The sequence below is a fragment of the Morus notabilis genome, unplaced genomic scaffold (assembly GCF_000414095.1).
Source record: "Morus notabilis unplaced genomic scaffold, ASM41409v2 Scaffold542, whole genome shotgun sequence".
Taxonomy (NCBI): Eukaryota; Viridiplantae; Streptophyta; class Magnoliopsida; order Rosales; family Moraceae; genus Morus; species Morus notabilis.
The window spans coordinates 65,945-88,789 of NW_010364664.1; the positions used below are offsets into that span (position 1 = coordinate 65,945).

At 32.7% G+C, this 22,845-nt stretch overlaps 3 protein-coding genes across 3 annotated transcripts; 2 read left to right on the forward strand and 1 right to left on the reverse strand.

The window, feature by feature from the left end:
• The first annotated feature begins 5,240 nt into the window (after window positions 1–5,240).
• LOC21394531 (auxin-responsive protein IAA13) lies at window positions 5,241–7,796 on the forward strand. The gene is made up of 5 exons (XM_024171361.1): window positions 5,241–5,616; window positions 6,343–6,668; window positions 6,854–6,971; window positions 7,409–7,470; window positions 7,575–7,796. Exons 1-5 carry the CDS (start codon window positions 5,288–5,290, stop codon window positions 7,622–7,624), a joined length of 885 nt encoding a protein of 294 aa, XP_024027129.1. The 5' UTR covers window positions 5,241–5,287; the 3' UTR covers window positions 7,625–7,796.
• Window positions 7,797–12,434: 4,638 nt separating this feature from the next.
• On the forward strand, window positions 12,435–13,768 carry LOC112093253 (60S ribosomal protein L14-2-like; the record flags this gene model as incomplete). The annotated part of the gene is made up of 4 exons (XM_024171351.1): window positions 12,435–12,506; window positions 13,003–13,132; window positions 13,229–13,341; window positions 13,690–13,768. Coding segments are annotated over 4 exons (369 nt in total), but the record flags the coding sequence as incomplete, so codon positions are not given.
• Window positions 13,769–16,179: 2,411 nt separating this feature from the next.
• LOC21412098 (putative pentatricopeptide repeat-containing protein At1g12700, mitochondrial) lies at window positions 16,180–18,184 on the reverse strand. The gene is made up of 2 exons (XM_024171357.1): window positions 18,127–18,184; window positions 16,180–17,824 (listed from the first exon to the last, which is right to left on the reverse strand). Exons 1-2 carry the CDS (start codon window positions 18,151–18,153, stop codon window positions 16,418–16,420), a joined length of 1,434 nt encoding a protein of 477 aa, XP_024027125.1. The 5' UTR covers window positions 18,154–18,184; the 3' UTR covers window positions 16,180–16,417.
• Window positions 18,185–22,845: the final 4,661 nt, after the last annotated feature.

Sequence of the window (22,845 nt, forward strand, 5' to 3'; positions counted from 1 at the left end):
GACGGCCTTTTTTCGCTTTAAAAAGGTAATTTTTATATATACTATCCAGAATGTAAGAGAACGAAAGATGATAAATATTTCTTTAAAAGAAAAAGGTGAGGGAGAGAGAAGGTTTGTTTTAAAAAAAAAAAAAAAAAAAAAATTTGCTAGAACTAGAAGAGAGAGAGAGAGAGAACTAGCGCGTGGTGAGAATAGGAGAAGGATTGTAAATTTTTTATCGTATTCTTTTAAAAAAAAAAAAAAAAGTTTGCTAGAACTAGAAGAAGAGAGAGAAGGTTTGTTTGTAATTGTCGTTTATAGGGAGTATCGAGCTGTCTCGAACCAGAAGAAGTAATTGAATTTGAAGGGAATTGGGGAGTTAGGGTCGGGTCCGGCGGGCCCCACAGTAACCAGGACAGCCGCGTACCCTGTCGGCTGACGTGGCGCTCAAGAAAGGCTTTTGAGTCATGTGATTGTGGGTCCCACCTTGTCCCCCTGTCCCTTGATAGCGACAACCTTTGACCTTTGGATCCAGATTTTCCCGTTTCCCCAAACTCTCCTTAACTAGTCTTCTCGCGATTATTTCACCTCCAACAAAAACAAGTGGCCCAGTGCTAAATGGACGTTTAGTCAAGGATTTAAATTATATGATTTGAATTATTTTTTATTTATATATATTTTTTATAAGAAAAAATACTGTAATGAACTATAAATCATAATTTGAATAAGAAACGAATTTTTTTATCAAATATCTTTTAAATATCACCTGTACTGAGCAATCATTAAAAAAGAAAAGAAAAGAAAATATTATCGGTCCCCATTACGGCGTCTAGGTTGAATTTTATTTATTTAATTTAGCATCGCTGGTAATTGTCTATATTTGTAATGTAATTGCCAAAGAAGAAGCCTGTTATTCTGTACTAATCTAAAAATTAGAAAACTTTAATGGTAGGAATGTTATCTTTTCTCATCAGCAGAAATTGTTGAGTTAGACGTTGGATTAGAATTTTTAAAGGTAGTATTTATAAATATCCATGTGATATGTAATTGTTCTTAATCATAGATTATAATATTAAAAAATTAATCTAACCGTTAAAATAATAATTTATGTAGTTAGATAAAAACATGAGGGTTGTTATCATATAAATTCCTTAAAAAACATATAAAATTTATCGCCAATTTTATGATTTAGGACTAAAAAGTTCAAAAGACAACTCAAGAGCTAATAGTACAAATCATCATAAAAATAAAAATAAAGAGAAAAGCACACCTTTTCCCTTTTTTTTTTTTCTTCATTAAACCTTAAAATCAACATAAGTTTAATTTAATGACACAAATATCTGAATATCGATATTAGCATGAAAATTGCAACTTTATGATAATCATCAAATCAATATATACAAAAAGAATAAAATTGACATTACAAGGTTAATTTAAGAATGTGGATAGAAACATAATATTACAAAAAAGTAAACAGTTATAATAATGGACTTAATAAAATAGATGGTGTATGTAATTTCTACCATATTTAAATTGTCATACTATAGTCAGGCAATTTTTTTAGTATATAAATGCATGGAATCATATTAATTGTCATTAGATGCATGAAATTATATTAATTAATCAAGGATTTAATAATATCTTTTTCTTTGAGGATAGTTCTTCTTTGATTATTTATAAAGAGAATTAAATTGTAGAGCATGAAGAAATTTCTTATTTATTGAATATCAATATACATTTTTAGATCACAAAAAAAAAACCCAATTTATAATGAAACTTGATTAAAAATATGATAGTTGCAATCTTTTTATTTTTTATCTTCTACTTATATCTGAATACATACACATAGGCTCCGTTCACTTCGTTGATTCGAGTTTAGAATTCGAGTTTTTCTACAGTAAAAAGCTTTCACAAACAATCACATCTAACTTTTTTACTACAGTAAAAAGCTCTCACATAAAATCACATCTCAACTCAAATTCTAAACTCGAATTAGCGAAGTGAACGGACATATTACTTTTGATAATACGAAATATTTTAATCATTAATGTCAAGGAAGTTTTTACAACACATGGAATAAGGTCTAGCAAAAATAGGAAGAGCTTTTTTCCTTTTTCTTTTGTGCATGCTAAAGTAGGAGAGGGATTAATGCAAATACAACATTGATTAATTCTCTTTCATCATTTATTTCCTAAACAATCAATTGATTAGACTAACTGTACCAAACAAAATTGTTTAGCTGTGGTCCCCTAATCCTTGTACGTTATAATGATAATGATCAAAATATTCTCCAAATAAACCACCCCGATTTTTCCTGTTAATTTCTCAATAACTTCTCTAAGAAGTTATGGTAGACATTATTCATTTTTTTCCAGATTTATATGGATAATGCAACTAAATTTTAAGCCTTAGCCGTTGGATGCTGTTAAAATTTTCAACTAAAAATTTGATAATTTTTTTTTTTCAACGGCTAATTCAATTTTTCGATTCAATTTTTCAATTCGAACACTTTTTGTGAGAGCTTGTTATTATAGCAGAAAAAATTAAATGTGATTTTTTATGAGAACTTTTTACTGTAACAAATTAAAATTAAAAACTCAAATTGAAGAACTAAAAATGATGCATAAAATTGTTTATTTTTGTAATCTAACGACTGAGACTAAAACGTTACACACATGTTCAATAAGATGTTTGGTAAAGGGATTCGTTCCTTGATTCGAATCATGATTCATGATTTGCTACAGTATTTTTTCTCATAAAAAATTTACATAAATAAAAAATAGTTCAAATCACATGATTTGAATCCTCCTAGTCTCCAAAACAGCTTTTTTTTTATTTACTTTTTTTATTCTTTTCTTTGGGGCCCACCACCCACTGTCAAATGCATCTCTTTAGGTCTCAACTTTCTAAAACAAGGTTTTGTGCTGTTTGTCTTCTAAATAGTGGACAGCACATAGATGAAAAGAAAAAGAAAAGAAAAGGAAAGAGAATGAGAGACGAGAGAGATTAGAATAATTAATGCTTTTGCTTCTAATTGACTCTACCTTTAGACTTTTTTAAAGTCTTAAATCAATATACTTTTATGATAAAAGCTTACCAAAAAGACAATCTGAAATTAAGACTACTGTATTCCTGACTTGATCTCTATCTAATGCCATTAATATCCAACTAAACTTTTTTTTTTAGTCTCTAATGCGTATATGTTTAGTTTTAGGTGGTAGAAGGTACTATACAATGCATGCTAATTGCCCTAGATCTGAATCTTTATCCATTTTACACAGACAGACAGACAGACAGACACATAAAAAGGAGCCCCCTTTCCCTTTGAATGGTTGCACTTTTCTTGTTGGAGAATATTTTAATTTTTTTAAAAAATTTAATTTTTTTTTTAATTTATTTACCATAGTAAAGATTAGAGGTTATTATCTTAAATCAAACTTTTCTTACCCAAAAGTCTATTTTTTCCATGAGTTCAATCAATCTGTAGGAGAACTTAGACACAGTAAGAAATAATGGAATTGACAGCTCAATTTCTTCTAAAAAATTCTGTCCCATACAGAAATGTAGGAGAAAAGTCTCTTTGATTATAAAACACAAAACTTTGAATGGAAAATTCATTTCCTTAATGAATCAAATTGTCCCGTCGATTCTGGTCGCAATGTACAACATATTTTCCTGTGTTGGATGATAATTCTAATAAAATTTGAAGTAATAAAATTTATTCTTTTGTTGCCGAGTCCTATTTGATAAAAGTAACTCAAATTTTAAACTTTCGAATTGATTTATCTGTTTTTCAATGCCTGATAAATTGCCGGTATGGTACGTTTAGGAAAAAAAAAAAAAAGGGGGAAGGCTGGTTGTAGAATAGTTTTTGGCTATTAATAAGAATGAATAACTGTAAAGGGTATACCACCATTATTCTATTTACTATTTACTTGCATGATTTTGCAGGGTACAAGAGTAGATCAATAATAGTGTATTATGCCAATAGTCACCCATTGATTTACCTGCATGGTGTGCAATTTAATAGCTCGGAAGAGTCCAAAGTTGTTCATTATATCATTAACCATCATACCACCAAGAACAAAAAGAGAGAAGAACCATCATTCTAGCGAAGAAAGCAAACAACTTTGCATCATTTCCAATCTCTCTTTTATATATCCCATTAAAACCACTAAAAATAAACAATATTCTTTGAAGGCCTCCTATATGTACACCACAAATTTCGCGGAATTTCAATTAAAATAATGTAGTTGTTTTCGAAACATACACAAGAACCATCAATCTCCAATTTTTAATGTCATCTTAAAAGCAAGATAATAATCTTTTACAAAATAAAAGAAAAGTAAACTGAAACAAAGATAATCTTTGTAATTTAGGTGATTACAAAGAACAAACCAACCCTTGTTTCTTGCTCCCATACACTTTAGCCTTTATTTTATGCTCGTATCTTCCATCCCCTTATCTCCTTTCTCCCATATATATGCAAAACATATTCTCCATCTAGAAGAACAATTTTGAATCACATCATAATCCTAGTAAATCAGAATAACATGTAGTTACAACCGTAATTTAGTGATAAATTCACGCTTAGTTTGATTTGGATGATGAATTTAAATCCCCCACTTTTAAATTAAAGACAAAATAACTCAACAAATTTAATGAAAATTGCTACCAACAGAAATTTTACAATAAAAGGACATTTTTTTTTCATTCTAAAAAACATATTCATAGGTTCAAATTACTATTTAAATTTTTTTGTTAGTATTTTATTTCATAAAATTTAAATTTTTGTCAACTTATAAACTAGACGGGCTCACAATCATTTAACAAGGTTCCTTTATGTGTCATGACGGTACCTCTCCTTAAAACGTTTATGATCGATCTATCAGTAAATTTTGTGTAATTTGTTTGTATGCGTTTTATAAACCAACGAAAACATTTTCTTTGAGGATTTAATGAAATGGATCATGTAAAAAAAAATACATTCTTTTTCCCTTTTTTTTTATTTGTCCATTTTCTAAGATTCATTGGGTGGTGGTGAGAGTGCTAGGCGCACTCCCAGACACAGAGGTCCCACAATCATCATCACTCCCTCCACCATCTCTCTCTCCCTCTCTCTCTCTGTCTTCCTTTTTTCCTCCCTTCTTCTTCCTCTGTCCAATAACCATAAACCACTATTTCTCTTTACACTCTTCTCCCAAACCTCCATAAACCTCCCCTCTCTCCCTTCTCTCCCAAAACCCAAAACCCACAAACAACAACAACAATCTCTCTCTCTCTCTCCTCTTCTCTTTCTCTCTCTAGAATGAAACCAACTCTGAAGGGTCTTCTGGGTTCGTCTTCTGGAAGCGGAAGCTCCTCCAACGAGTCTTCACCTGCGTCCAAGGTCGAGGAAGATTACGTTGTCAGCAAAAACATGTCGTCCGAAGCGACGTCGTACGGAGCCGAGGCAGAGCTCGAGCTGGGCCTGGGCCTCAGCCTCGGCGGGAGGACCGGTCCCGATGCGGCCAAGTCTAGAGTAACCACGTGCGGTCGCATCTTGACGGCCAAGGATTTCCCTTCTCGTGCCGTTTCCGGAACCAAAAGAGCCGCTGACTCTGTTTCCCAAGAGGGTGCTTCTTCTCCTCCTGTCAGGTGATTTCTTTTTTTTTTTTTTTTGCTTCTATTTTTTTAAGAAGTGTTATATATATATGTGTGTGTGTGTGTTGGTTTTGGTTCTGAATGATTTTGGTTTCTGAGAAAGGTTAGGAGAAGAAAGAATTTTAGTTCTTGAGTTTGTGCTGTTATGATTTGGAAGTTGGAAATGGAAACTCAGGATAGCAGGACAAAAAAGAAAAAAAAAGAAGAATATTTGTAAATGATATATGTATATAGATTTATACGTGTATAGATGTGTATGTATAATGTAATGTGCCAAATTATTTTTAGTTTTAAGAATAGTCTTAATTATATACAGGTGATATTTCGAAATAAATTATCTTCTTGTATTAGATTATGCACTTCTCCAAAAGTGAGTAATCTCTAATGTATAGAGATTATATGTTAGTGAGTAGTGACTATTTTTTTCACGGTTTATATAATCTATTTTCTGTACTGGTTTGGTTTCATCCCTAGATAGAAGATGGACCTTTATTGTCTTTTTCTTATTTGAATTCTCTTCCATCCTTAAAAAAAAAAAAAAAAAGAAGAATTTATCTCTTCAAGGATTTTATTTTTTTCTCATCCCTTTTCACCCTTTAGTTTTAAGAATTGTCTTATAGACAGGTGATATTTCACAATAAAATTATATTTCCTCACATTTGATTTTTCACTTTACTAAAAGTTAAAATTCAAATTTGCCGATTTTTATTGAAAAAGCAGTCAGGTTGTGGGATGGCCACCAATTAGAGCCTCAAGGATGTACAGCTTAGTTAACCAAGCAAAGACGCCAAGATCTGAAGAGGAAAAGGTGGTTGCAGGGGACAAGGAAAATTCCAAAGATTTTGCTCTGAATAAAAAAACCAACAATGGTGGTAACACAAATGTTGGTGTTAAGGAACTAGGGAACCTTGGATTTGTGAAAGTGAACATTGATGGAATAGCTATTGGGAGGAAAGTGGACTTGAATGCTCACACTTGCTATGAAACCTTAGCACAAACGCTCGAGGACATGTTCTTCCGGCCCGGCATGACTCTGAATTTGAATGGTTAGTTTAGTTAGTTATGTTTAAGATTAGTATTGGTTTATGTTGGTTTGTTTTGTTTGATTAATGTATCGATTTCGATTAGGGTACGATCCAAACGGGTTAACCGTGGAAGATTTTTATGTTATTGGTTTGGTTGTCTTTTGTGGTATTGAGTCACATTGTGCTTATTATCTATTTATGGTCAGGTGGAGAGAAGGAGCAAGTAACAAAACCTTCTAAGCTTTTGGATGGTTCCTCTGAGTTTGTTCTCACTTATGAAGACAAAGATGGTGATTGGATGCTTGTAGGAGATGTCCCTTGGGGGTATGCTACCACTCTTCATGTATTATTTTTCCACATAAGTCTATAATAGTAATAGTAAAGCACGTAGTTCCAATGAAGAACACCATTTCAATAGGTTTTCTCTCCTTGGGGCTTATGAGCTTTTTCAACCCAGTAGTAGATGTAACATTTAGTATTAATTGACGAGATAATTTTTTAAACAAGACTTACATGCCTTGTCAATTGGTATTAACATGTTAAGCTTAAAGTTTGAAGTCCTATCATTATTTTCCCAACCATGTGATAATCAATGATATCTTTATAATTAAAAATAACCGATGCCATCCATAGAAATCGTAAGTAGTAGAAAATGAAATTGCTTGACTTTATTTCTGTTCTTGTCATCATGATTATCGTGTTTGTTATGTGTTTTGTTATGTATTGCTTACAGAATTGTGAATTTCTTAATTGTGTTTTAGGATGTTCTTGAGCTCGGTGAAAAGGCTCCGAATCATGAGGACCTCTGAGGCTAATGGACTTGGTACGTTGGTTTGCAATCATTCTAGTTGATTCGAACATCAATAGTTCCGGTTGCTTGCCTTGGTTGAATTTTTCGCTTAGTCTGGTTAATCATTTTATTTGCAGCTCCAAGATGTCAAGAAAGGAATGACAGACAAAGAATCAAGCCTATATAGAATCCTTTTACCCCCCTTGATCTTTCCTTCTTTTTTGTAAGCCTGCTGAGATGAAGAAACCCACAGTTTGACAACAGAAGCAAAGTGGAGAAAGTTGATGAGACAAGAGTGTCTTTCTGAGATTTGTCTTCAACCAGTTTATGTTTGATTTTTTTTTTTCCTTTTCTTTTCAAATATATGTTTTTTTTTTTTTTTTTTTTTTTTTTTTTTTTTTAACCCCCCCGGTTTTTTTGTTTTTTTTTGAGCTAGGATTACTTTTTCACAAACTTCATATACAGTACTAGCAGAAAAGGCTTCATACTTGGCTAAATGCTGGTTTCCTATACTGTAAATATTGAAGTACTTTATATCTAGAGTGTTTAGATTGCTGAAATTTGGTGGACTCTGTTTTTCTTGGTCATAGAAGAAAAGCTCGTGTGGTTTTGATTTGTTAAAGCATAAAATTATTGTTGTCTCACCGCCTAATAGCTTAAGTTTTTAGGATGGATTAGTAAACTAACATGGTATCAGAGCGAGAGGTTTTGAGTTTAAATTCCCGTAATTGCATCTTTTATCCTCATTTAAATTGTTATAATGTATTGAGTCTTTAATATGTTTCAGACTTATTATCAAATGTTCATGTGTCGGGCTTTTCAATTAATTTACTCATACGATTGTTCATTATTCATTCAGTTCACATGTGAGGGGGAGTGAAAATATAAAATTATTGTTGGCTCATTTCCTAATGGAATAAACTTTTGAAATGAATTGATAAATTAACATGATTATTGTTAATCTATTTTGGTTTTATTGGTTGTGTTTTCTTAGCTCTTTCTGAAGTCTTGACTCTCAAATAAACTTGGTTAAACTCTCAAGAAACCTCATCACTTAATCCCCATGTAATAGGGTTGAGAAAAATTAGATTTTAATTAGATTATATCTAATGCATAGATAGAATTTTTCACCTATCTAGTCATAATTTAATCCGATATTTAAAATATGCAATACCGATAAGTATACTCATCTCCTTAAAATTGAAGTTTTTCATTTGTTAAAAGAAAAAGGTCTCTTAAAGCAAGCTCTTCATAACCGTTGACCAGCTCAATTTAGAATACAAGTATTTTTGTTCCTTTCTTAAACAAGAATTTTAGCAACTTCCACTTATCATTTCTTTGATCAAATTCTTGAATTATGTCCTAAAAGAGTTGTTATGATTGGTATCATATGCTCTAACATATTTTGTTTACAGTTGCATATGCTCAAATGAATTATTTAGGCATTTATACTAAACAATATGGGAGATTTCTATAGTAGGTCTTGAAACAATAAGTTACCTGTAGTTTTTAATTTGTAACCGTCAAATCTTGATTATAAATTATCTATTTTGTATGGTGTTTTAATTCGATATGATTTTAATTAGACGTAACACGGTTTAATACTATCAGGCAAGCATTGTACTAGAAACATCCTGGTTCCAAAATATATTCTATCCTGGCCTTTTAATTTCCGTGAGCAAAAAATGAAAATGGAGTTCTTAGTACTCTAATCAATGGATTTGCCGTTGACTTGAAACATTGCTGAGAAAAATTGGACAGACACGTCGGTTAATTAACTTTAAGCAATTATTACAATTTGGCCTAGTGATTTCTACCCAAGGGATAGTGATAATAGTCAATGACACATAATTATCTTCATAAGAGACAAATATCTTGAATGAATTTAAATTTTTATTTCTTATCTTAATTAATATATATTTTTAAATAAATAATTATATTAATCAAAAAATATTAATAAAAAATAAAAAATAAAAATTTAGACTCATATATAAATAAAGTTTCTTTTTAATTGACTGTAGATAACTGTGTTTTACAGTGGATCAAAGTTGTTATGGATGGTATATGGAAGTGTCTGTTTACCTTTTTTCTTGTGACGTGCTTTTTCTTACCGGTTCCCATTTCACATTTTAAGGCATCGTTTATTTCACCGATTTGAATTTTATTATAATAAAAAACTCTTAAAAATAATCACATTTAACTTTTTTATTACAGTAAAAAGATCTCACATAAATTCACATATTAATTTAAATTAAAAACTCGAATCAACAAACTAAACATTACCTAAAACGTTAAAAAAGATTCACTCAAATATGGCTTTTCTTCATGTGGGTTTTTTTGGTTGGACAAAAAATAAAAATAAGAAAATAAAAAACTACTGAAAGTTTTTAAAATTTTTCGTCATATCTATATAAAAACTGTTTATTATATATATATATATTTTTATTTAATATAATTTTAATTAAATTTAACAGTTAAAAGAGACATATTAGAAAAAATCCCTTCCATTCTTAATTCGGCTACTTCCGTAGAACCTTCCCATGATGTAACCTCAAGCAAGGTACTATCTTTTTATTCAAAAAAGGAAGGATTATTATTATTTTTTTTGTAATATTTTTTTTTAGAATTACATCCGGAATTTCACCTATTAAGTAAAAAAGTTAAAAACGACCACCGGATAAAAGTTAAAAAACAAAGGGATCGTTTGATTTACAGGTTTAAACTCATATTTTTTGTTATGTTACAACGTTTTCTTACACAAAAAACTTGAATTAAAAAATTTTCCATTAATGAGATCTGTCATAAACTTGAATTCTGAATTAAAATTATGGGTTTAAACCCATGAACCAAATAGGCAAATCGACTAGCTTCCAAAAAAATAAAATAGCGGTTCGGATTGAAAAAAATGCTTCAAACAGCCGCACCACCAAACCGCACTACTTTCATCCCTAGTTGACAGGAGGAATTGCAAGGTGAGTTCAAAATGCAGATTTTCAGCAGCTGACATCCAAAATTCAAGTTAGATTAAGATTGCATCAAAGATAGCTATTCTAAGTAGATGTTTCCATTTGACTTGCTTAACACATGGCCACTGAAACTTTTTCATAGTTGGTTGTGAAAGGCAGAATCAATAGAGAGATTTGATCTTGTCATATCATGCAAAAATAAATAAACTACTTGTGTGTTGTTTCTCATAGTTTGTTTTCTTTCTGAATGAAGCATGTGAAAGATGAATTGGAAAGAGCCAAAATTTATCGATTCATTCTATTACTGTATTTTCGGGCTATTTTTGCCATTAGCCTCTCAGCAGCGCAAGATACACGGGGCAGGCCTACCTCATGTCTTGTGTGATGCAGGGGCTCGCTATGCCCCAGAACACTGCTCAGTCATTATGGATATGATTGTCATCACTAATTGTCTGGAAAGGATCTCTATGCAAATAACTAGACGACACCAATAATCCTTTTGGCACCGCGATTATAGGAAAAATCCAAATCTGCGAGGTTAGGGTGGCAAGTTTGTCCGCAGTCGGTCTCTTTGCGAGGTTAGGGGAGAGAAGACGAAGCCAGGGTGGCTACTGAGATTGTAAAGGGAACCCATGTTTCCAACATCACATGGCAGTATTACAACATTGTTACACGTCAAAATGTAACATTTAGGGTCCGTTTAGTTCATGCGTTCAAACCACGGTACATGAATTTAACGTTTGAAATATAAATTTTTTATGAGAGGAAAACACTGTAACAGAATCAAGAACCATAATTTAAAACACGCGGAACCCTTAAAACAAACGCACTTTTAATGTGGTGTTGTTATGATCTTTTACTTTAATTACATAGTGGTTTTTAGCATTTTGGTTGACTTTTGATCCAATCACATTGAACCATGCACTATGTTGAGGCATTACATGGATCAGGAAGGAAAACAAAAGTAGGCTGGAATGGTGTATGATCTGTGTAATAAGTCTTTAGAGTGATAAAGAACTTGTTAGTGCAAAGGAAAGAAAAATTACATTAAGGATGGCTAACCATGGAGTGGGCGTATAGCCCACGGACTAGAAAGTAATACAATTTTAGGTCTCGTTCATTTTGCATATTTGAGTTTTTAATTCGAGTTGAGATGTGATTTTATGTGACAGCTTTTTACTGTAACAAAAAAGTTAGATGTGACTGTTTCTGAGAGTTTTTTACTGTAATAAAACTCGAATCGGTGAAATGAACGGAGCCTTAGTTAATCCATAGTATAAATGGAGAATATTTTACAATTACTTTTTTCCCCTGTAGAATATTGTTAGATGTTTCTGTGAACATGATAAAAATTGACAGCTAAATTTCACTCGTCAGCTTTAATCGACATTTTTCAGTTTCTTAATAGAATGCCATGATTTAAAGCCCTTACGATTATGTGAGAGAAAAAAAGTTGAAACCCAACCGCAAAGAGGTAAGATATACTTCACTAAGCCAAGGAAAAAAAAAAAAGAAGAAATACATAGAAAAGAAAAATAACAAACCCCGTTATAAGATAGAAAATTACAAGAACAACCATCCAATATAATAAATTCTTTCTAAGGAGGATTAACATATGGAAATAAGAACTAGTTTTTCGTGAAATCCTAGCCAAAAAACTAGTTCTTCATAATACACCTTTTAAGGACACACATATATAACTTATAACACCTTTTGTATCGATGGCAGCAAAAGAATCTAACTTACAATTGATAAGATATAGTTACCAAAGGAAGAAATAATTCCACAGATGAAGTTTCTGTAGAAAAACCACTTTCTGCCATTTCATTTGTAAACTTTACTAGTTTGGGTATCTCATCATAATTAAGGACGAATATTTAGTTCATCAAATTATAAATGAAATTGTCTAGAGGGTACATGCATGTTAGTGAACAGAGAAGTTACAACCAATATAGAATGAGAGAAGACTTGTAATAAGCCAAAAGCCTAAGGCTTAGTTTGGTATTGACTCTGGGAGAGGAAAATAATTAATTGCGATTGTCGATTTGCCAGTCTCCCATCTCCTCCTCCGACTACCCGTTCTCTACCTTATCAGATCAAGAGGTAAGCCTCTGTAAGTACTCGATATTTAGTGCAACTCTGGATTTGGTTCTGATTTTTTGTGGCTAGGGTTTTACAGATTATGGGTATTGAGTTATTTTTCGAGTTTTACTGCTAACGTTAGTCCGTAGGTAATTGTTTATGCATTTTGGCCTTTTACTGTATACTTTGGATGAAGATTATAAATTTTTTTGAGAAGTTTATTTGCTCAAAATTCAAGTTTGAGCAGTAGAAATAACATTATAAAATCCTTTCAATATGATTTCTCAACCCTTTATTAGCTTTTTTTGGGGATTGTATTTATCTTTGACAGGGCTAAAAATAATCTTATTTTGATGGTTTTATTTGTTGAAAATTGGAAGCGTATTAGAAGTGTTCTGTATTTATCGTGTACTTATAAATTTGTATGTCAGACTTTGAGCATTTTTATTGCTACTCACATGTCCTGAAGGTTTTACTATTCGATGTTATGTTGAATCTGCATAAGTCCTCGTTGCAGGCTCTTGTTGATGCTCCTGACACCGTGAGGTCTCAAATGAACTTCAAGAGACTTTCCCTCACTGACATTACGATTGACATCAAGAGGGTCCCTAAGAAAAAGGAACTTCTTGCGGCTATGGAAGCTGCCGGTATGTTCTTAAATTGAAAAGAAAAAGAGAGTTGTGAACTTGTGGTCTGTCACACACCTCTGTCTGGTGTTAATGTATGTGTTGGCAACTTGACAGATGTGAAGAAGAAGTGGGAGAACAGCTCTTGGGGAAGAAAATTGATTGTTCAGAAGAGAAGGGCATCACTCAACGACTTCGATAGGTTCAAGCTCATGTTGGCAAAGATCAAGGTTTGTATTGGTACCATTTGTAAGTTCTTTAATTGGTATTTTTTTTGTTCGAAAATGAGAACCATATATTATTAGAGCATTGCCCGGGGGGATCCATTGAGTAGGTTGCAATTAAGACTTGGATTATCAATACCAATGCGTTGAGATACTTCTGATTTGGTCGCTCTAACCGTTGGTCGTTCATGTCTTTATGTTTGCTTTACTTTATGTTTCTGTCCATTGATGGTTCAAATATTGTTCTCTTTGATAGAATGCAACTTGTCTTTCCTGTCAACTTTTAAAAATTTCATTTCTTTAGCCTTTTGCATGCCGTTTACCATGCTAACAAAAGGCCTTGTGTATTTGAAGAAAGTTGGACTTACTCGACAAGAGCTTGCAAAGCTGAAGAAACAGAGTGCCTAAGCAACATGTGATACTGAGTTTGCAATTTTGTGATGAATTTAGTTGTTCAGTCATTTGGATCTTTGTCCATCCGTTTTCAATCAATTTAGAGATATTCAGAGCAGTTTAAGTTTCTAATATTGTTGATAGATTGGAGACGGCTCTTTACTTATTTTGTCATTCAACTTCAGTTTCTATCCTTAATGTATAATTTTCTTTTCTGGATGTTTGTGTTACTTCTATTAGTGGTATGCCTATCACTAGAGCCTTTCATTGGAGCTTTCTTTTAAATCATTCCACTACATGTGCCTAAAATGTTGTAGCCTTGCTTTTGATCAAGAGATTAGGTTGCCCTCTAGTAACCATAATGATTGACTAAAGAGCCCTTTGCAAAGACGTTCATTCGACAATTCAAATTTCAACTCGTACTTGGGAAAATTACAACTCAAAACTTCTTATTATAATGTTTTCTTTCACATAAATTCATTTTTAACTTTTTTTTTTCACATAAATCCATTTTTAACTATAATTTTCAATTCGAATCCGCAAAACAAAAAGGTAGAATTTTTGATATTCTATTCAAATTTCATTTGCGAAGCAACTACATTAGGAAGCATGATAAGCGTGATCGACATTTTCAAAGGGTCGAGAATAATTCAGATGTTTTCGTTTATGAAGAGAATCAATCAGATGACAATGTAAAAAAAAAAACAATTATATATATTTAAGTTTCATACAAATGTCTATTTTTATCATTTTACATACCCATAACAATTCAGCCTCAAAATTTACTAAACGCTATTACACTAATTTTAAAACCATCACAGCTAGTGTAATTACATTTTACTAAATACCTAGCTGCTTCTTGTAACAATTGCTTCTCCTTTCAGCACAGTTAAAAACAATTTTTTTAAAATTCACAGCACTACTAAACTAAGCCTAAGTCTCTATTCTGAAACTGTAAAGAGTAGAAGCAAAAGAAAAAAAATAAATTCTTCCATGGACAGACATGTGGTATGATAAGTGTTTTCGACACTTTCGATTTACCTTATGGAAGGTTTTTTATTTTATTTTATTTTATTTTTGAGCCCACCTTATGGAAGATTTTGTGTCAACTGTCAATGCAGAAAAATCTAATTCGCGCTTACATACCAACTAACTTCTATAGTTGAAGCTTTCACCGAAAAAAAGAATAAAAGAAAAACACAGACAAGTACCTGAAAGCTACAAAGCAAAACATCTGCTGAAACAAAACAAAACTATTAACCACATTAAACCTTGTTTCAAGAAGTAGCCAGCCGGAGTATAAAATCATGAAAGATAAATATTCAAAGCTGTAGTTCTCTTTTCTGCAGCCATATCTTGAACAATAAAACATAACTAGTTTTTCATGTAATAACAAGTAAACCTTTCAAGGACACATAAACAGCTCATAAAACCTTTTGTATCAAGTAAAGAAACAATTCTACGTTTCAAAGCACCTGCAGAAAGACCCCTTTGCATAATTTAATTAGTAAACTGCCTAGAGGGTATCCATTTTCTTTCATTTCTTCCAACAAATTTGTCGCTACATCCAATTGGTCTCCGCTTAGAAATTCAATCAAGAAGATATGAGGCCTTATTCTCTGCGAGTATAAATTCTACCATCAACAAGTAACCAACCCTACAAAAGCTGAATGGGGACAAAAGCATTAGTAAACAGAGAAGGTCCATGAAATTGGGAATGAGAAGACTTATAAGCCAAAAGCCAACTCGCTTATCTCAAACAGGAGTAAAAGCAAAAGCATCCAACATGTTTTCCAAAAATAAAGAAAGAGATGTTTCTCTCATTTAAATTTTGGGAAGAAAAAAAAAAAATCCTTCTAACGAGAAACTCACAGATGAAAAACTCTTGGACAACCAAAAAAAAAAAAAAAAAACGCTGACAAATGAAGAATTTTTCTTCCGAACACTGTCCAAAAAACTGAATTTATTCCTTTTCTCTACACACAACTTGGTAGTGATGTCATAGGCAAAATAAACAATCATCTGAGGAAAGAAATTACAATAATTGCTACAAAATCATCTAGAAACAAAGTTGCAATTCCATCAACTGGAATCAAAGTCCTACATTTACTATTTGAAGATACCAGAATCAGACTTGCTAAAATTGGTACCTCTAAAACAACTAGCGTATTAAACCAATGTTCGAATATCTACCTCATAAAAAAATGAAAAAAAATAATAATAAACAAAAAATAAAAAATTGGAATTCTCAAATTGCCCACCCCCTTACACTAGTTTTACGTTCTTGAATGATTGAATGGTGAAATTTCTAACATCCATAAATCATTTCTTTAAGCAAAGGCAATGACAAAATTGAGCAGAATAAAAAAAAAAAAACAAAACTAATTTGTTTTTCAATGCGGATTCAAGGAGTTCTCTAATAGAACCAACACTTAGAGTTTGTAGCAGCTAACAACTAACAAGTCTTTCAGACAGCTTATCAAAAGGAGAAGTTTCAGAAAAATTGATTACATATAAATACTTGGTAGTTTCTGCCCCCAATCAACATCTTAATCGGAAATAAATCTTTTACAATCAATACAATATGAAATATCAACGGCACTAAAATTCAGAGCAAGTTCCGAGTTATAATAAATACGCTTACAAAGATTTTCTCCCTTGCTAAAACCCTTTTGACATGACTTGCACCTCACAAATCCTTTTGGAACATTGATCGCATAGAAGGATCTAATTTCCCACTGGAAATTAAATCAACAAATATATCTACAGTTGAAGCATCCATAGAGACATCCCGTTCCTCCATTTCATTGGCAAGTTGCACAACTCTTGATGGATCGTGATTAAGGACAGATCCTCGGATCATTAAATTATAAGTAGAACTGTTTGCAGGGCATCCATTTTCTTCCATTTGTTTGTGTAAGCTTGTGGCTTCATCCGTTAGGCCTCCACGAAGAAGTCCACTGATCATTATGCGATATGTTATGGAATTAGGTTGAAGGCCTTTGGATGGTAATTGGGAAAAGAGATCCTTTGCAGCGACCAAATTGCCAGCTTTACACAACCCTCCAATGAGGATATTGTAGATCACGATATTAATTGGTAACTTCTTCTCTTCCATATCTTGAAATAATGACACCGCGTCTTCATGTTGTCCATTGTTGCATAGACCATCAAGTAAAATACTATATGTTCGAATATTAGGAATCGGACCACAATCTTGCATCTTGCAAATTAGCTCCCAAGCAGCCTGGGTTTTCCCTACTTTACAGAAGCCGCCAATAAGAGAGTTGCAAGTTACAATGTTTGGAATAAGTCCCTTGGATGGCATTTCTTCAAATAGACTAAGGGCCTGGTCTATCCTCCTATTTTGGCAATAACCATTGATCAAAATGCTATAACCATGAAGATCATTTTCACAACCTTTGTCAAGCATCATATCAAATATTTTCCTTGCCTCATCCATTTCTCCTCGCAAGCAATAACCATCCATAAGTGAACTATAGGTTACCACATTAGGTTTGAAGCCTTTTTGTTCCATAATCACCATCACATGTTGTGCATCGGCAACCATCCCCTTTTTGCTTAGCATATCAACGAAGACACTGAAACTGTGTGCATTAGGGGTGATATTTCGACCTACCATCTCCTTAAATAACCTCAAAACCTCTTCTTGATGGCTTAACGTGCACGCACCATGAATCAACGTGTTATAAGTAACAACGTTTGGAGAGACACCTTTGTCAATCATTTTTGAGAAAAGATTCAAAGCATCATCAATTAGTTTGTGCTTGCAAAAGCCGTTGATAACTGTATTATAGGCAACTATGTCAGGCTTAAGGTTTTCTTCTTTTTCCATGTTCCTCAGCAACTGAACAGCTGCAGTAGTATTGCCTGATTTACAAAAAACATTTAGCAATGTGGTGTAAGTAATGACATCAGGCTTACAACCTCCACTAGTCATTTTGCGAAAGCATTCTTCCGCATCGTCAACCTTTCCTCGGAGCAAAAACCCTTTCATTAGAGAAGTCAGCGTCACAGCGTCTGGTTCATATCCAGATTTGATTAATTTCCCCAAAACAGATAAACTGAAGCCCATCTGATTTAGATGACAGAAGCAATTGATTACATTGTTGAGAGTATAAACATCAGCCATGATTCCTAGAAGAATCATTTCGTTGTATTTTGAAATAACAGCATAATAATGTTTCGTTTTGGCAATTTTCCCCAACAATTGATTGAAACGAACGACAGAAGGCAGAGGGCGCATTTGGAGCATTTCATCAAACAAATTCAAAGCATCTTTAAGAGTTGTTATTTCAGCGCTTCCTCCATGGCTTTTGTTGGTTGGAGACGGTTGAGAATGATTTTGAGAAAGAGTGGACGAAGGAGAAAACATACCTCCAATGCCGTTGCAAATACCACCATTTCTGTTGAAGAAAAAACGACCCGCTTTAGGAGCATTTCTCTGCAACTTAAGCATCTCTCCTCTTTTTGTGCCCTAAAATCTCAATATCAGAGCTCAATGGAATACGAAGAAGAATGGCAAAGTGGAAATTCTCTGTCCCTGGGTTTCTCTTAGATCCATATGAAAAATGGATTTTGTTTTAGACTTTAAACTTAGAGGTTGTTTTGGTTCGACGGATTTCAAAGTCATAATATGAATTCTATTATCAAACGTCCCCTAAAAGTTTTACTAATTGTAAATAGTTGCAATTTTTTTAATCCAATTTCCTCCTTTTTGAGTAGTCATTCCAGAGCTTAACAGTCAAGATTGTCCGTTATATTTACTATTTTTTTATTTTTTTATTTTTTTTTCCTTTTCATATCTAAACTAACGGACCAAACTTACCTAAGTAATGACATTGGATAAGAGAGCATCTTTTTTCTGCAGCATTGACGAACGAGCTCTACTATATGAAAAATACCACTCCCAAAATTTCCAATTAATTTCACATCTCAAAAAAACGGAAAGAATAAGTAAAAAGAAATTGTTTTAATTAATCTTAGTCTTAAGATTCTCAATTCTTATAAACTAAATTTTGCCTCTTGTTAGTATAAAATTTTGTATGATTTTTGTTCAAAAATAATAGCCACTTTCGTTCCTGAACCCTTTTTCTTGGTAGATTATTACTTCAACTTTGATTTATAGTAGTTTGGTTTTTTCTTTTAAGGTAAAATTTAATTCAATTAAAAAGTCTTACATACACTAATAATAATGTGGATAACTCCGTCGTACACAATACAAAACACTCGATAAAAACTAGCTCTATGAGTAAATTCTGATGAAGCACAAGGAAGATATGCAAAACGAGACCTAATATTAAAAAACTTCCTGGACGCGTTAATTTAAGTATGCATAAGGCTCTTTTTAAAACCACTACTATCAATGGAAGCTTTCGATCCATCGAGCCGACACCACCACCTCTCGTTCAGAACAAAACACCAAAAGAGAACAAACACCGTATGAGAAATGCGTCAAAGAACGCCTCCAAGCCGTCTAGATTTCATCTCCTAAACGAAAGTAAATTCGCTCTAACGAAGTCACCCCGCTAAACACAGTTACAACCATTGAAAAACGCACAACGATACGAGCCTCATAACTAAATTTTAGGACCAGAAGTCCAATGACACGCCCGAAACGGTCTCCGAATTCTGGCCAACTCACTCTTTTTTTCTCTCCTCCTCGTTTCTTTCCCTAATAGAGATTAGGGGGGTAGGTAAAGGTTACTTGTTGCGCTTTGAATTTTAGCAAATTAGGCAGCAGTAATAATAGCGGGTACAGCTTGCCTTAAAATAATAGACATTGAAAATGTGAATCATAGTTCATAGTTCGTTACAGTGTTATCTCTCATAAAAAAATACACGTAAATTGAAAATGGTTCTAACCACATGATTTTAATTCATGAACTAAACGTCTCCTTAATATACCCAACTTAAATATGTTTCCTAAAATATTATTTTAGAATATTCTCCTGCAATATACCCAACTTAAATACTTTTCCTAAAACTAGTTTAGGTACCTGCTATGCAAATATTGAGTTCTGAGTGAAATTTTTATAGCATATGATACGTACAACAATATGTAGATAAGGATATAGAATTTTGGATATTTATATAGTTGATATATCTGCTATGCATGCATTGAGTTGTAATTGAATTTCTTTTTAAAACGTGAATTATGAATAAATTATAAAAAAGGCTTAGTTTATGAATAGAAAGAATAAATATAAAAAAATATTAGTTAGATATTTAAAAAGAAGAAAGGGTTATTTGCACAAAAAGTTTCGGAAGATATACATTTCTTTTTTATTTGGACCCCCAACATTTGCTTTTAGAGGTCCAAGTTGTTAGTTTCTGAAACGATTTCGGATGCGGAAACTACTCGTATCTTGTATAATAAAAACTTTCATAAAATTTTTGAGATACTCTATAGATTATATTAATTAATGCACGAATAAATTAATCACATTAATTTATTTACCAAGAACGGGATTATGAATTATACATAGCAACCAATTAAGATGATAACTTGTAACAACTTGAAGAATTAAACAGGTTGTGATTGATTAATGTGCCTAGTATTAGTTTTTCTTAATTAATCATGTTATTAAAAAATTTTATGTATTCAATTTTGAAAATACATTTACTTTTACTTTTCCTCTAAACAACATTTACTGTATATTTTTAAAAATTTTCAATTCCCTTTTCTTTTTCTTCTTCATTTTTCATTTTTCTTTCTTTTCCTTTTCTCTCTCCTCATTTTCTTTTCTTTATATCCTTTTCTCTTCTTCTCTCTTCCCTGCCGCAGCTACTCTTTCTCCCCCTTCTCTTTCTTTCTTTTTCTCTTCCCTCTCTCTCCTCTGATCCTCCACTGTCGGTTTCCCCTCTCCCCTTTTCTCCCACCGCTGGCCACCTTTCCCTTTCCCTTTCCCTCTCTCGCCGGCCTCTTTCGCTCATTTTCCCTCTCTCTTTCCATCTCTTGGTTGCTCCTGCCGAAGCAGAAAGAACAAAAAAAAGAGAAAAGAGAGAGAACGGCCCCATCAACCAAATTGAGGTTAAACCCCTTGAAACCCATTATTTGATTTGAATTTTAAACTTGAGAAAGTTTGATTTTAGTTAGATTTGATAAATTTTAGTTAGGGTTTAGATTTGAATAAATTGTGGTTGAACTTAGATTAAATTTGAGGGTTTTCAGTTATTGAACTTATTGAAGTGTTTGGGAACTGGTTTTGATGATTTCTTGAGGATTTGTTTTCGAATTGAACTTAAATTGCAGGTTTGGTATTTTCCTCATTTTTGTCGGTATGCTGTCAAAATTTCTTTAAAAACTCGTTTTAAGCCGAAATTTAAAGAGGGAAAAACCAAACTATTGAATTGAATCTCAATTTTAAAGAACTCCAAATTGAATTGTGAAGTTATTTGTTAAACTTGAATTGAGTCAAGGCACACTAATAGGAAGCACCTAGACATGATTGAGCTTGATTCGTTTTAGGAATGAGAATTATATCCTAAAATATTACTTTTGTGATAAAGCTAGTGGAGAAGATTGAATATTAAAGTTTTAAGGAAAGCAGATGCTAGGGTGATGAGAAATTAGCCATAGGTTTGATATCCAAGAGGTAGGATATTCTTGTCCATATTCTTGTTAGCTTGTTTTAAAGTGTTTTGACCTATGTAAATATTTTTAAAGATAAGACATGTTTGATAAAGAAAGATATTTTAAGACAGTAACTTGATTATTGCTATTGATCTTATAATGAACCGATTTAAAGTTTTAATGAATATTTTCTTAAGATATGATATCTTACGAACTAGTAAGCCCACTGATGGCCTAGACATGATATAGAGATCGTATCCTTATCTTGGAAACTTGTAAGCCCACTGATGGCCTAGACAGGATGTGGAGATCGTATCCTTGGGGACGGAACTCAAAATCCGGACATGCCACTTAGGTGGTGTTTGGCCTTGCATTGGTTGTAAGTAATTTAATTACTTAAATTACTTGCTAGTTGCCTTTAATATGGAATTTAAGTTTATTTACCTTTCAGTTAAAAAGGTGTTTGGTTCCCACTAATTCGTTCGGGCCTGTACTTTCATTTATTTATCAGTTTTAAAAAATTATATCATACTGGGCCTTTCGCTCACTTTTCCTCTATTTTTAATGTTTTAAACCCCCCTCTAGAGTTAGCGGTTTAGATTTAGGTTTACAGCATGGCAAGTGGATGCCAATGGGAAAATGTCCTCCTGAGTAGGGGAAGTGGCCTATTTATGGGCCTTTCGTTGCAGGTGAGCCCAATGCAATGGTGCTGCAAAGTTTTGGAGTAGGTGCAGAAGGCCCATGGTCTTGATAAGAATTATTCACCTAATCCCTGTTATCATTATCTTATTATTTTTATATATCTATTCATTTCATTTCATTTCTTTTCTTTTCTTCTCTTCTCTTCTCTTCTCTGCCTTGATGGGTGCCCTCTGGCGACACGCGGCGAGAAGAGGAGGGTGCTGGAATTCTGCCGCCGACAAGATGCCACGTGGCGCATCCAAACTGGCATGGAGCGGCTGATTACAGGGTCCAAATTTCGCTCTAAATTTTAAATCCTACTAAGATAAAAATAAAAATAAAAATAAAATATAATGAAATAAAATATAATGAAATAAAATAAAAGCACACAAAATTAAAGAAAATTCAAATAAAACTAAAATAAAACAAAATAAATTAAAACTAACAAAAAAACACATAAAAATAAATTAAAATCTCAAGAACTAAACTGATTTTTATACAACATTAAAAGTAAAATAATTCTATTATATAGAGTTATCACACCCGAGAATGTCGTTTGTTGAGAATCTATGATTGATCTTAGGGTGGTACTTGTCTTTTGTTTTGTACTAATTGGATTTGTGTTGCTTACACTTTTCTGCAGCAGAGTTTTGGCCCCTCGTTTGCTAATAGTGCAAGCTAATAACTTGTAACGAAACAAGAGAAGTAGTACCATGTGAAAAATGTTAAATGTCCTGTGTGTTGGCAACGATACTGAGATCGACTTTTTAGTGTAAATATCACCGGATCTCTCTTCTCTGAGAGAGAGAAACTTGAGATGTAAAATTTTTTAGTAATGA

Excerpts from the sequence above, each read along its gene's own strand:
- LOC21394531 (XM_024171361.1), top strand. The coding sequence starts at position 5,288 with ATGAAACCAACTCTGAAGGGTCTTCTGGGTTCGTCTTCTGGAAGCGGA. Across the intron at positions 5,617-6,342 it reads GCTTCTTCTCCTCCTGTCAG|TCAGGTTGTGGGATGGCCAC; the intron begins GTGATTTCTTTT and ends TTGAAAAAGCAG. Across the intron at positions 7,471-7,574 it reads CTCTGAGGCTAATGGACTTG|CTCCAAGATGTCAAGAAAGG; the intron begins GTACGTTGGTTT and ends TTTTATTTGCAG.
- LOC21412098 (XM_024171357.1), bottom strand. The coding sequence starts at position 18,153 with ATGGTGGTATTTGCAACGGCATTGGAG. Across the intron at positions 17,825-18,126 it reads TATTTGCAACGGCATTGGAG|ATGGGCTTCAGTTTATCTGT; the intron begins GTATGTTTTCTC and ends CATCTAAATCAG.